We start from the raw sequence: 12477 nt of genomic DNA on the forward strand, positions 1-12477 counted from the left end.
ACTGTTTAGAGGATTTGAACGATGGAGAAGAGGTTAGCGAACCGGGAGAGCCTGACAATGATTGTATTATTGTGCGTTGATAGGTTTACATTTAAATCGGTTTATAAAAGGGGTATTTCGTCGTTACATTTTTCAAGGGGGCCGGACTTTAGGGGGGTCGGAGATGTGGAGCCCAACGTTATAAACCAGGTGCAAGCAAGCGCAAGGTTGCCTCGACTGTACAGATAGTTTCAAGAAATACGACCATGTCATTTGGCAAAATCCTCCTGTGACCGCAGCTGCATTGGGAGGCCTCTGTGATAAGTTGTGCCTTTTTTATAGATGTAGACCGGGGAACCACCAATAAGAAAGGATGCCAAGATACCTGGGTATTTCGTTTACAAGCTCTCCCTTTCTCCAACTGGTTACCGTTTCGGGGCGTATGGTAGGTTGGAGTTATTGCAGGGAGGTTCAAAGGTAGGACGGAAATTCGGGGGGGAGGTTTAATGCTGGATTTTTGAGGGGTGCGTTTTGTGACGGGCTCGTTTTTATTGGCCTTTACCTCCACGGATAACATGTGGTAGCATTCCGGCAATCAACAAGGATACATTTGTGCCGATTCGCACCCTGCAACACTCTTCGCCCCAGCTGCTTCATCATAATCAAACCTGGCCTAACATGCAACGAATTTCTTTGGTAAAAAGCTATAACAAATTTTAGCCCACCGCAGTACTTTCAAAGAAACCCAACCTTTGCACAGCCGCATTGGTGAATCATGGCAAGTAAAGGCAACCCCCAACGACGCATCTGGCCTAAGATGTCGCGGCTGATTGGGCTCAAGCAATTCCAGGGGTGGGTATTCCCAGCAGAGAGTGAAGCCATAAACAAATGCCAACCGTTATCATTGCTAAACTTTTAGGCGCAGTATTTCCAGACTTTGACCCATAGCATCGCTCTTTTTGGTTTCCTGTCGGCCCCACACCTTGTGCAGCTCCATAGCCCCAAACAAAGAACGATACATGGTAAAAGAAAAGGTAGAGTCCGATCAATAATACAACACAGTCTTCTGAATGCAGTTATTTGCTTTGTTATTCCCTTTGCTAACTATCTACGAGTTCAGGAGGGGGCATGTCTGCGGTCAATATAAAGATAGCCTGTTCGTTCATGAGCAGACAGCGAGTCAGTAAGTCACGTGTGTAAGCACGTGACGTTAGGAACACGGAGACGAATTTTCAACACATTCTGCGATCACGTAGATAGGGGTTGGATAGAATACGGTTAATTTGTTATATTTTTTTACCGATCGCAGCGATCATACGATTCTATCAACAACCTCTTTACTTATTTGGAAAACCCCTTACACGACCCGAGATATTCGACTTCAACTGCGAAAAATTTCCCAATCCGACAAAACAACGCCACGTCCCGGCTTTTGTTTGGCATCGCATTAGATTTGAACCTGCCGACTCAATATGCCGCTGAGCACGGGCTTTTTAATCAGTGGTGCGCTAAGCCAATAGTAACTGGAGCATATTTCTTTCCTCGCAGATAAATATTCCCGTGGTACGGGAATTTCCATGCACGACCAGAATAGGAAATTGAGTCGAAATATGTTTGCAGGCCCTGACATGCGAGCGGGCTCTTTTACTGCAGTTGTCGCCTTGCTCATATTTATAGAAAACGGGTAACTTTAGGGCTTCGCCACAACATCCGTCACGCCACATTCTGCGGAACTAGTAATAGAGGTAGCCGTTATAAGGTTATCCACCGCAGCTTGCGAAGACATTAAAATGAAGCAATTGCCCTCTGTTCACATCCGCACATCCGTCGGTGCTGGATGCTTCCTCATCTTCACCATCCATTACTGCGGCGCCTTCCTCGCTTCTCTTTTATTTTCCATGGCACTGCGGTAGAAGGTTGTTCGGCCCGATGTCAAATTATGAACCGCCCTTAAACGACAAACCGCCCATTTCGAATCCATTAACGTTGCGTACCCCACCCCTCCCACCCCCAAACTAACTGGCAATTACAAAAATCGAATATCAAAAAACGTTGTTTTCAATCCGATTTAAATACAAGAGCTGATTTTCGTAACCCATTAGGTCTTTTGTTCTTGGTTTCCTTTTGCATCTCCAAGTATGTTCTAATTAATGTGTCTACCTAGTCCTTAAAATCTCTGGATTTTTCCATGTCCCATTAAAGAGCAGCTTTGCTACGCTAGGATATTTTATGATCACAATTTCTGCAAAACTCGAGGATTGGAGAGGCCTGCCTTTAGCGGCTGCCTGGTCAAAAGAATACGAAAAGCGGGGGTGGGCCTTACAGCCATTCCGGGCCCGACCTTTAGCTGACTAGGACGGGAGCGCCGGGCTTTTTGCATTACTTGATACACTCCTCGGAATCTTTTAGAGATCCGCGCAACTGTTGACCCCTAACTATTAAGCACCAAATTAAACGAAGAAATCATCGCTGCTGGCCAAACCGCGCAATTGACTCGGTGACAAACGGTCGTCCCGGATGAGAAGCACCAGAAGGCGTGGTCATGATGTTGGGATCCAACGACAAGGGCAGAGTGGAAGCTGAACTCCTTTAAGACCTTATGGGTGGCGAGGCCATGTGGGTTGTTACAGGCGATTGTTGGCCATCGACGCTGCCGCGGCGCCATTGGATGTGGAAGGGCTGCTTAGGGGCGTAGTTGTCGAGTAGTGGATCGTAAGGGTATGCCGGCCTTTCCGGAATCAGGTCCGATATGGCCCGCCTGAACGCCGGGAGCGGGTTCATGTTTTCAAAAATGGGCGAAGCAATGCTTGTCGCCGTTGGAGGCGCTTCGGGTGATGCAGACAGGGGCGATTTGGCTGTCGTGGCCGACGAGACGGGCCTAAGGATCGTGTTAACGGATGGCAAGGGTGCAAAAATAGCCCCTATGGTTTGGGCAGCATGAACCTGGGCAGTGGATCGCCCAACGAGACCTCCGGATGGTCGCCTTCCGCTTCTGTCAATCGTGAATGGTCTTAAGGGTCGTCTGCCTGCCGCAGCAGTTCTGGGATCAGACCTAGACCTTGACGACTTTCGATCCTTCTTAGATGCTTGTTCGCTTGGCTCCTTCTGGGCCTGCTTGTCCGTTATCTGATCCTGGTCTGACTTCTTCTGCTCATCTGCCCACTTGAGCTCTTTGAACTGCGAGCGCATAACCGATTGAACCTCGGGTATGGGCTCCAGTGGGCTGATGGGACTCCGCTCAGCAGAACGGATTAAGGGGCCACTGCTGTGACTAGTGCTGCTCCTGGCGTCGGCTGGGAAGTAACCGACGGTAGAACGACCCGATCTTGATGGCTCCATGGGCAAGTCGGCCGTGGAAGCCGCCTTCTTTGAATTTGGATGAGTGGGGGCTGTTTGCAGCGGTGGAAGGTCTCCAGTCGGTTGGAGTTGCTGCTCTCTTTGGCCTCTGCTCGTCGATGCAGCCCCGGGACCCCGTCGCGGTCTTGGGTCTGGGCAGCGACTCGCGAAGCCTCTCGAAAGGGTTGGTGCCTGTGGCCAAGCCCAACCTTCGCGAAGAGGACGACGGTATAGATCTGCAGGGAGAGGCCCCATCTCTTTCAGCCGAAAACCTGTCGGCAAACCATTACGTGTTAGTTGAAAACCAGTCCTAAACCATAATTGGTTGGGCTCCTCCTTTGAAATGAATCTCTAGGAAAGAACGAAAGAAAAGAAAAGAGCAACCAAATAAATGCAAAAAAGACGCAGGTGTGTCGAACCTCAGTGCCGCCCGCTCGCATGCCAGGTAGAGCTCGTCGACACTGCCAGACGAAACCGAACCGCGCGCTCGACTTTCACAGCGGAAGGGAGTAAAAATCTCCCCAAATTGGCCGAACTGACCTTCTTTAACCCTTCGCATGTCGGACTTTGCGGGTGATGGAGGTGCCTTGCGAGGCTGCTCACCCCATTCTGGGCCCAGCTCAAAAAGCGGCTTGGGCATTTCATCCGTAACTATGGTGGGGGATCGTGTCATAGCCTCAAAACGCAGAGAGGAGCGGAGCTCTCGGTCCGACAAGGATCGCTTCGGCGAATATTCAAAACCAACAACCCTTAGCAGCGTTTTACCCACATGGTATTCCACAGACTGCGACTTCGACGTCTGTCGAGAATTGGGACCACTGGATCCTGGCCTCGACCTTACTGGAAGGATTCGAGATGCGGGAGGGTATGTTTCATTTGCATCGTCATCATCGATCGCGTTCTTGGGAAGCTGACTGAGTGATAGCCTGGGGAAGTCTCGAGGGTCTAGAGGCGGTGGCGAAGGGTCGCTCTTGTTTTTCAGGATCGACCTCTTGGGCGACGGCCTTTTCGAAGACGGCGGCAGGTATATGCGGGCCTTTGACTTTTTGGTTCTGGCAAATCGCCTGTTCTTTTGAGGGGCACGGACGGGAACCGAAATTTGACGTTTATCGCAGGCAGTGATTGTGCAGGATGAAGCCAAGGTACCAGCATCTGAGGCTGGCGATGCGACTAGTGAGGTTCCAGGCGAGTGGGCACTATTTTCCGAGTGATTTGTACTGATGCTGGGGAGCATCTGTGCGGTGTTTGTTAGCCAAAGGTTGTGGGAATGTAACAGTCTCAAGTCTATGCATACCTTGGCTGTGTTATGCTGCTGTTGGGGGCAGCCGCGGTTGACTGGTTAAAGATATCCTGCCAAACCTTGGCTTGCGCACCAGGGGCTCTTGTCTGGTGCTTTATACCAAGAGTTTTTTTCTCTTCGAGTGTGAATGACTGATTAGGCTAATATCAGCTACTGACACGACAAGGCATGCTGAATAGAAATAGTAGAAGCGTGAGAACAATGGAGAAGATTTGCTTCCTGGATTCGAGCGCTATTTGTAACACCATTACCTTGTAGGGGGCACCAGATAGGGAATTGAGATTAATGGGATAAGTGGGTCCCAATTACGATCCTTGTTAGAGCAAGATGTGATACGTTTGGCGAGCGTAGTACTACATTCTCAACTAACCACGCCGGACAAGCCGGCACGAAGACTGAAATCAACCAGGGAAGCGGATTATTTGGGCCCTGCAAGGCACGAGGTATACAGTCGGACAGTAAAATTTGATTCAACGTGATGGGAGGACCCCAGCAGCTCCCAGAGAGTTGGTCGTACATGAGGAAAACCACGGCCATCAGATCCACCTCAAAGTGGTCATCTTCTCAGCGCTGCCACCTAGGACTCAGCTACTCTCCCTTCGTGTTTGTGTTATAGACTACCTAATTCTAGTAAAGACCTCCAGCCTCGAAAGTGTTCGTTTGGGCTTGACCAATTTTATCCGTTCAGCTAATATACATAATGATCCCCAGGACCTGCTAATTCTGGTTGTGGCGAGGCAGCCATTCAAGCAAATTGCCAAAAATACCATTTTCCTTTTCTTGGGCAACGTGGGATAGGCAGCTGGGTTGACTGCCCGTGGCTGGTTGGTTGTCCATGAAGTGGGGGAGGTTCGCCACCGCTGCCTGCGGATTGTCCTTGTGACACAACAAGTACCCTTGCACTTTGGCAGCTGAAAGACTTTTCGTCGTTATTAGACTGGCGAAATTTTGCGCTAGGTTCTCAAGGTCGATGTGAGTGGATTTATCGTCCACTGATTGACAGGTTTGCTGGTTGGTGTTGTTCTCAACTTCGAGAGATGGGAGTGAGTCTGATTGAAGTTGATACATCTTCATGAACATCAGTCTGGCCGAGTCCGAGTCCATATACCCGAGAAAGACTTTCTTATCAACCCTTCCATCCCGAATTAAAGCTTCATCTAGCTTCTCAATGTTGTTGGTAGTCATAATGATGATGCGGCCTTCTGGGCTTGCCACGCCATCCAGCGAGTTCAACAGCCCAGAAAGCGAACAGGCGGACCGCCTGCCAAACGCGCCTGGAATTCCACCTTCGCTACCGCTCTCATCTTCCGAGTCTGAATGGGAGGCATGTCGCCGCTGTAGCCCAACAGCATCAACATCTTCCAGCAAAACGATACAGCTTGGCGGCAATTTTGTAAAGAGCGTTGTTAATTCGTTGTCATGGCGGACGCTTGGGATATGCAGCATATAGACGTCGAGATTGAATTCACTTGCCAACGCTAAGCTGAGAGAAGTTTTGCCGGTCCCTGGAGGTCCATGTAGGAGGTATCCTCGTCGGTAGGGTATCCCACGGTCGTGGTAGTACTTTCTGGTGCTGGCGCGCAAGTAATCTTCAATGTCACTAACGAGCTGCTTTTTTGTATCGTCTTTCAAATAAACCGTATTGAGTGACCTTTTAGCCTTTGAAAGAGTTGTGTCCCAATCTGCGCGACCGCCTAGATCACGATTTTGTCGTATATGGACAGTTACAAAGCTTTTGCGCTGTTTGTCTTTGAATTCGCAACAATGGCGCAGAAACTTGTCGATGGGACTTAAACACCAACCTAGGCATAGAATAACCAATGGCTCTTTCCCATCCGGAGGACTGGCATATTTGTCTGGCGTCCTGCCAGAGGGCTTAGCAGATATGCGACGAATGATCAGCAGTCTACCATCATGGCGGACTAATTTGATTCTGAACGTGGAAGTGTACTCGATCTGGCAATCACTGGCTTGGTGATCGTCCCTCATAGTTCTCTGATACCAAAAGGGAATGATGGGGCGATCGGCAGTCTCTGTGTGTGCTGTTACGATGTGCTCGGTGGAGTCTTTGCTGCTGAGATAGTTGATGACGTCTCTGTTTAGGCGGTCATTGGCCGCTATGGATACTGACGCGGTAAACAAGGGTATTATACCATATAAGATGCGCTTGCTGAACTCGATCAGGTTCGATATGGCGCTAAGTAGCGACAGCAGCCATATTACAAGACTGATATCAAGCCAACTCTCCATGGAAGAGGGAAAACTGATCCCCAGAGCGGCTTTTTGAGCGAGGTGTACAAGTGTACTTCCCGCCGCAGCGGTTCCGCTAATCAGAGTGGCAAGAGTTGACATTTCCCAGCTGAAGCTTATGAAACGATTGAGCAAATATGTTATAAGTTGAAAGTGGCTGTTGCGGAGTAAAGTCGAAGGCTAGAGGTTATAGCCCTCTTGCTGCGATGCGGGTGAAAACCAAATTTATAACAAGATTAGAAATCTAACAATGCTCTGGATTTGTGTGCGCAGATCATCAAAGGAGGAATTTTGCAAAATCGGTAGCCGTCATGTTTGCCAGATACTTTGATAAGGTTATTTATACCCTGGAGCAAAAGCTATTGCTCACAAACCTCATTACCACAACCAAACCTCGACCAGCCGGGGTGAGGCTGAGATAGAATGTGGCTCATCCTATGTGCCTTCGAGCCCAACTGGTGGTAACCAAGACACATAAGTGTACGGTAACCCCTGTCAATGAAGCATGCAACCTTGGTATGGTTGAAGCCTCAGCGCGTCGTTTACCTGTTATATTACCTGGAACCGCTCTTCATTCGCCTGAATCGCAAAAATACAAACCTGCATTCAGTACCAAGTCATTGTGCAGCCTCACAGGCGTACCGGTGAGCGGGTGATGAATATTGGGCCGCTGACATATTCCCCAAAACAAAGGTTTGCGCTTCTGAGTGCTCCTTCCAAGTATGGCTGGTTCGACGTCATGTAGGTGTGGCTCTAACAGCCTGCATTGGCCAATGAAAGCCGTTCCGCCAAGAGAAGAGGGGCGCCCATCACTGATCGCACCGCAAAGAATATCCTGGCGTAGCAGTACGTAGTACGTGTTTGGCGCTTTGGGCCTGTTCCGGGTGGAGATTGCGGCCAAGGAAGAACCATGATGAATGAATGCAACATATTCTTCTTCCCTTGCCCCATTCCTTGTCAACATTAAGCTTACCCCTACTGCGTTTCGGAGCTTGCGGGAAATTAAGGTTCGGTGATGATGATGTCCTGCGTCGATACCCCAAATAATTGCAGTGCATCCCTTGCAGGTATCTTTCAGGGAGCCATTGTGCAAATAACGGGTCCAGTGCCTATTGCAAACTAGCGTGCTACTGCACGTACTGCCTGTAATTATTTTGCGCTTAGTGCCCCATTGTATTACATTCCATGCAATCACCAAAGGTCAGCCTTTTATGCCCCTGCATAACAGTTTTAGCGCACACTGGATGTGTAGGGTTCTGACTAGAGCTACACGCAAGGGTTTAACTGTTTGTGGTTTGCAACCATACGGTATGCAGCACATGTTTGCACGACAATATAGATTTAGTGGTTTCTTGCGTCTTCGTGAGATTAAATTGCTGGGGCAGTTCAATCAGTAGAACACTCTTTGCCATGCGCATATATGTCTGCCAGCAAGGCAATTTGAGATGACGATTGTGTAATGGCATAATGCCTTGGATTTCCAGAGTGTGCGGTATGGCGCGTGTCCGGGCCAGATCAGTCTGGCAGCCAAAATAAGCTGCATGCTTCAAGTCGACAGCCACACCTAACCCCTTCCCCTCTCTCCCTCTCTCCCTCTCTCCCTCTCTCCCTCTCTTCCTCTCTCCCGTCTTGTCGACCTTATCCCTACTAAAAAGCTAGGCCCAACCAATATGTCAGATCATATTTGTCCCTTTTGTAAACGACCCTTCCGCAAGCGACCAAAAGGCCAGTCCAATCTCAAGAGGCACATCCAAAGTTGCAAAAAAGCGCCTTCACCTCAAAAAGCGCCTCCACCTCAAAAAGCGCCTCCACCTCAAAAAGTGCCTCTACCTCTTCATGACCACCAAACTCACCATTTGGTTGTTTGTCTTCGCCCTGAGAGCTTCGAATTCACGATCGATAATGCGCCGCACCTATGCATACAGGTTGACCTCCTGGGAGAAGAGATCTCGAAATCAGCATGGTTTCCGGGACCTGAAGCACTACGATCGTTTCCAAAATTTCATGAGGAAATAGGGAATCAGGTAGTGCTCCATCAATCACTAGTTACGGCCTTGCAGCTAAAACATCTGTCCAAGTCAGGCGAATTCACGGTTGACATTCGAGAGTGGAACTCAAACGTATTTGACGAGTTCCCTGGCGACGATTCGACAAAAGTCACCTTCCTCATCCTTGACACGACTGACGGCGACCCAGAAAAGGCACCTGAGCCCTGGGTGCAAGCTTTGCAACTCAAAGACAGAAGAAATGTCAATCTCTACCCAAGCCAACGAGAAATGGAGGCGGAGCAGGGGAAGGTGGAGCTGATCAAAGTCTTGGACACCATCGCAAAAACCGCTACAGAGTGGAAGTTCCAGTTCCGACCCAAGACTTGCTTCGGAACAGGCATCTGTCCGATGATTAAGGAGCAGATCACAGTATACAAACGCTCCTGGAGCGCAACCTCATCCCATGTGCGCATCCGAGACGAAAGACTGTCCTGTGTACCATGCTTTCCACTTGTTGACAAGCCGAAAAGCTTTATGACGACGAAACGGAAACGAGGGCAGGTGTCCAGTGAGGAGTACACCGTCAATGTACCTTGGTTTCACCAGGAATACATATCTTTGGCGGCTAAAGGGGAGTTCCGCGTATTCCTTACGCCCAAAGACAGCTCGGGTGTGGTCTTCCACTGGGTTCATACTGCTGTTAACCGCGACAACCCAAAAGTGAAAGATATCGTTCTTGTTACCAAACCATCCGGAGACGACAGCGTAGAGTTCACGGGAAATGGCACAACTGAGGAGCAGCTTAAAAGTTTTGCACTCTACTACTACGAGAAGTTGCGGAAGCTGCTACCGGGCATGTCGTTTGACGATGGCGTTCGCCTGGACATTGGAGCCAGCGGGGATGGGAGGCTTTGGGTTATTGAAGTCACTCCATGGTACTCGGCCCATTACTTTTCAGAGACCAGCTTGCCTTGCCCAAACACACAAGTCTGCAAGGCATTCGCCACATCTTTGACACGTTCTTTGGCATGTTCCAGAGTCACAGGCTTGTAAGCGGTTAAGGACGGACATGTCAACAGGACCACTATCAATAAAGTCTTCTTCTTTTCGATGTGATCAAGGTAGCCATCCACAGTTTCCAATCCAGTTGACATGCTAGGCGCCAGCTGATCATTGTTATTCCAATACCAAGAAACATTCAGTGACATCAAAAGGTCCATCAGGATCGAGCGGGTTGGTTGCGGAGACACAATCTCCTTTCCGTCATGCTTCAAGGCTTTATATTCGAGATTAAATGAAGTATTTAGACAACTATAGCACTCGCATGCGCGGTGGCTTGCTTTTGAGCCTTTTAAAAATATAATTTGGCAGTGAAAGCTTTTTTGCCCCTTAGCCATCTCCTACTTTGCTACCTTCTATGCTGTCCACCCTTATCGCCCGTAGGCCCGTACACTGGAGATAGGAGCAACTGCTTCAGCAACCCGTCAGCTGCGTCGAGGAATCGGCCATGCCACTTGTCCTCAAGCTGCTTAAAGACAAACCCGCACTTATGTTACCATTTTTTGGATCCATAGAGGATGAGGCCTTGATGACGCCAAATTCATGCGTCGCGGAGCCAATGCCGAAGCTATGCCTTCTGAGCCGTATATTTCCACCATACCCGTCGCCGGCGGAGGGTCCTCTGGATGAGCTATCTCGGAAAGGAGCCCAAAAGTGTTTGGCGAATTTGCTCAAAGTGGGCATGGATCCGCAAATGATGAAGAGGTTGGCTTCGAGAATGCTGGATAAGCAAGTGTGAGATGGGGGCTCTTATTTATAACAAAAACTGATCAAAAAACAGAAAACTTACGACCAGACGTTTGCAGGCCCTGCATCCCAGGAAATGTCCGTTGATGTCAACAACGCAGGTAGAAGTTGCAGCCGGATGACCGAAGTGATAACGGTGAAACTAGCAATGCTTAGAATAAACAAAGCGCCGAGCTTCTGGGCCCAACGCATTTTAAGCGGAGAAATGATCGGGATTGGGAGTATGAACAAAATACAATCCGAGGCAATGTTCGAGACTGCGATCGCCATGTATAGGACCGCTGCATCAAGACAGTGACCCGTACCCAATAATTCTGGCACCCAGAAAGACCTAATGGGTCTGCAGCCAAAAAGGAGCATGCTTGCGATGATGATCGTATAAAGGCTAACTGCGCAAATTGTAGCCCAGATCATGCGGTGGAACCATGGGGTCGGCGCAATTTTCCGGTAAAACAACAATATCGATATCTTGGTAAAGCCGTTGCAAAGGATGAAGGAGGGCGCAGCAATATATGAGACCTATGTTGAGCCGAGCTGTTAGGAACATGAGGGAGGAGCAGGCAGAAAGGTCAAAACCTACAATCATGCTGGATTCGAATACCTCGATTGGCATTTCCCATGTGTGATGGCATAAGCCGCCAATGACGATTGAGTGTATTTGTGATGACTGCATTACCATGGAAAAGATCTATTTGTCTGTTAGAGTGGATAACCAGGTGATAGCTAGATAAGATATACCAATAACGAGAGGCGAAATAAAGCTACATACCCACGCAATGCACATAAACCAGTCCTCAATATGAATGGCCTTGACGAGATAAACCTTGGTGAACATGCGCTGGCAGAGCGCGATGAACGCCAGAAACCCAACGATCCCGAAGACGAGGAAGTGTGCCAGCGCACTCTGTTCTGCCGGGTTTTCGAAATCGGTGGCATAGCCATCGGGAGGCAGGACGAAGACGGTGACGCCGTTTAGCACTGGAAAACCACTCGAAGAGTTTGCAGACATGGCTTAGAATCTAGGTTGCTGTTGACTTTGGAAAGGTATGAGATTTTGGGGGTTTCCTCGAAAAGAAGTGGCGTATCGAGACGAGTGAACGAGAGCGGAAATATAAGTTATATGGTGGGATTGCTGTTGGCTAATCCTTGCCAGGTAACTTGAAAAGGTGTTGCAGTGTGGTGGTACGGTTCAATTGTCGTCAGCATGACATTCAGAAAACTCGGCGAATGACCTTCTCTATTCAACTCCTTTTCTCTTTTTACATATGGTGTTGAGCTCACAAGGTTGTTGAGGTTTGTCATAACAAGTCCTTCCTACATATGAAAGCATTTACACTTGTACAAAGTAGAATGCTCCACTATTTGCTACCTTACATTTAGTTGTCAGGAGATCCCATATTTGACATGTGCATAATAACCGTCGTGATGTGCTCCACATACGCACCCCCACACCCGCCCTTGTCTGCAGTAGAGGGATTGACCCCCGAATGCGACCGGATTCAAATTTGATTCTTGCCGAGCTGTCAATCCATGTTAACTCCAGTAAATCCTGGCTAATGACCCGTGGGCTGAGCAGGCAATCTTGGGTAATCGGGAGAACTCGGTCGTATGGATTGACAAGGAACCAAATCCCCTGTTTATGTGGATCGCGAAGGGTGGTGTGCAACCATAAAAGGCGAACTCTTTGGCTTTTGATCAACCAACGACCGCCTTGTTCGCCACCTGCTCGAACCGTTCCGTTCCATCTTGCACGACATTCATCAGTTATATTGCCATCGGGCACATTTCGTCATGCATACCCAGGTCACGGTGCTGGCC

The 12477-nt window shown here is 49.0% G+C and overlaps 4 protein-coding genes across 4 annotated transcripts; 1 reads left to right on the top strand and 3 right to left on the bottom strand.

The window, feature by feature from the left end:
* Positions 1–2212: 2212 nt before the first annotated feature.
* Positions 2213–2523, bottom strand: PgNI_12264 (uncharacterized protein; the record flags this gene model as incomplete). The annotated part of the gene is made up of 2 exons (XM_031132218.1): positions 2213–2381; positions 2462–2523. The coding sequence occupies 2 exons, from the start codon at positions 2521–2523 to the stop codon at positions 2213–2215; spliced, it is 231 nt and encodes a 76-aa protein (XP_030976249.1).
* Positions 2524–2568: 45 nt separating this feature from the next.
* PgNI_12265 (uncharacterized protein) lies at positions 2569–4785 on the bottom strand (the record flags this gene model as incomplete). The annotated part of the gene is made up of 4 exons (XM_031132219.1): positions 2569–3587; positions 3856–4532; positions 4610–4707; positions 4774–4785. 4 exons carry the CDS (start codon positions 4783–4785, stop codon positions 2569–2571), a joined length of 1806 nt encoding a protein of 601 aa, XP_030976250.1.
* Positions 4786–5332: 547 nt separating this feature from the next.
* On the bottom strand, positions 5333–6967 carry PgNI_12266 (uncharacterized protein; the record flags this gene model as incomplete). The annotated part of the gene is made up of 1 exon (XM_031132220.1): positions 5333–6967. One exon carries the CDS (start codon positions 6965–6967, stop codon positions 5333–5335), a length of 1635 nt encoding a protein of 544 aa, XP_030976251.1.
* Positions 6968–8535: 1568 nt separating this feature from the next.
* On the top strand, positions 8536–9906 carry PgNI_12267 (uncharacterized protein; the record flags this gene model as incomplete). The annotated part of the gene is made up of 1 exon (XM_031132221.1): positions 8536–9906. One exon carries the CDS (start codon positions 8536–8538, stop codon positions 9904–9906), a length of 1371 nt encoding a protein of 456 aa, XP_030976252.1.
* Between the last annotated feature and the right edge of the window lie 2571 nt (positions 9907–12477).

Source organism: Pyricularia grisea (genome assembly GCF_004355905.1).
Source record: "Pyricularia grisea strain NI907 chromosome Unknown Pyricularia_grisea_NI907_Scaffold_11, whole genome shotgun sequence".
Taxonomy (NCBI): Eukaryota; Fungi; Ascomycota; class Sordariomycetes; order Magnaporthales; family Pyriculariaceae; genus Pyricularia; species Pyricularia grisea.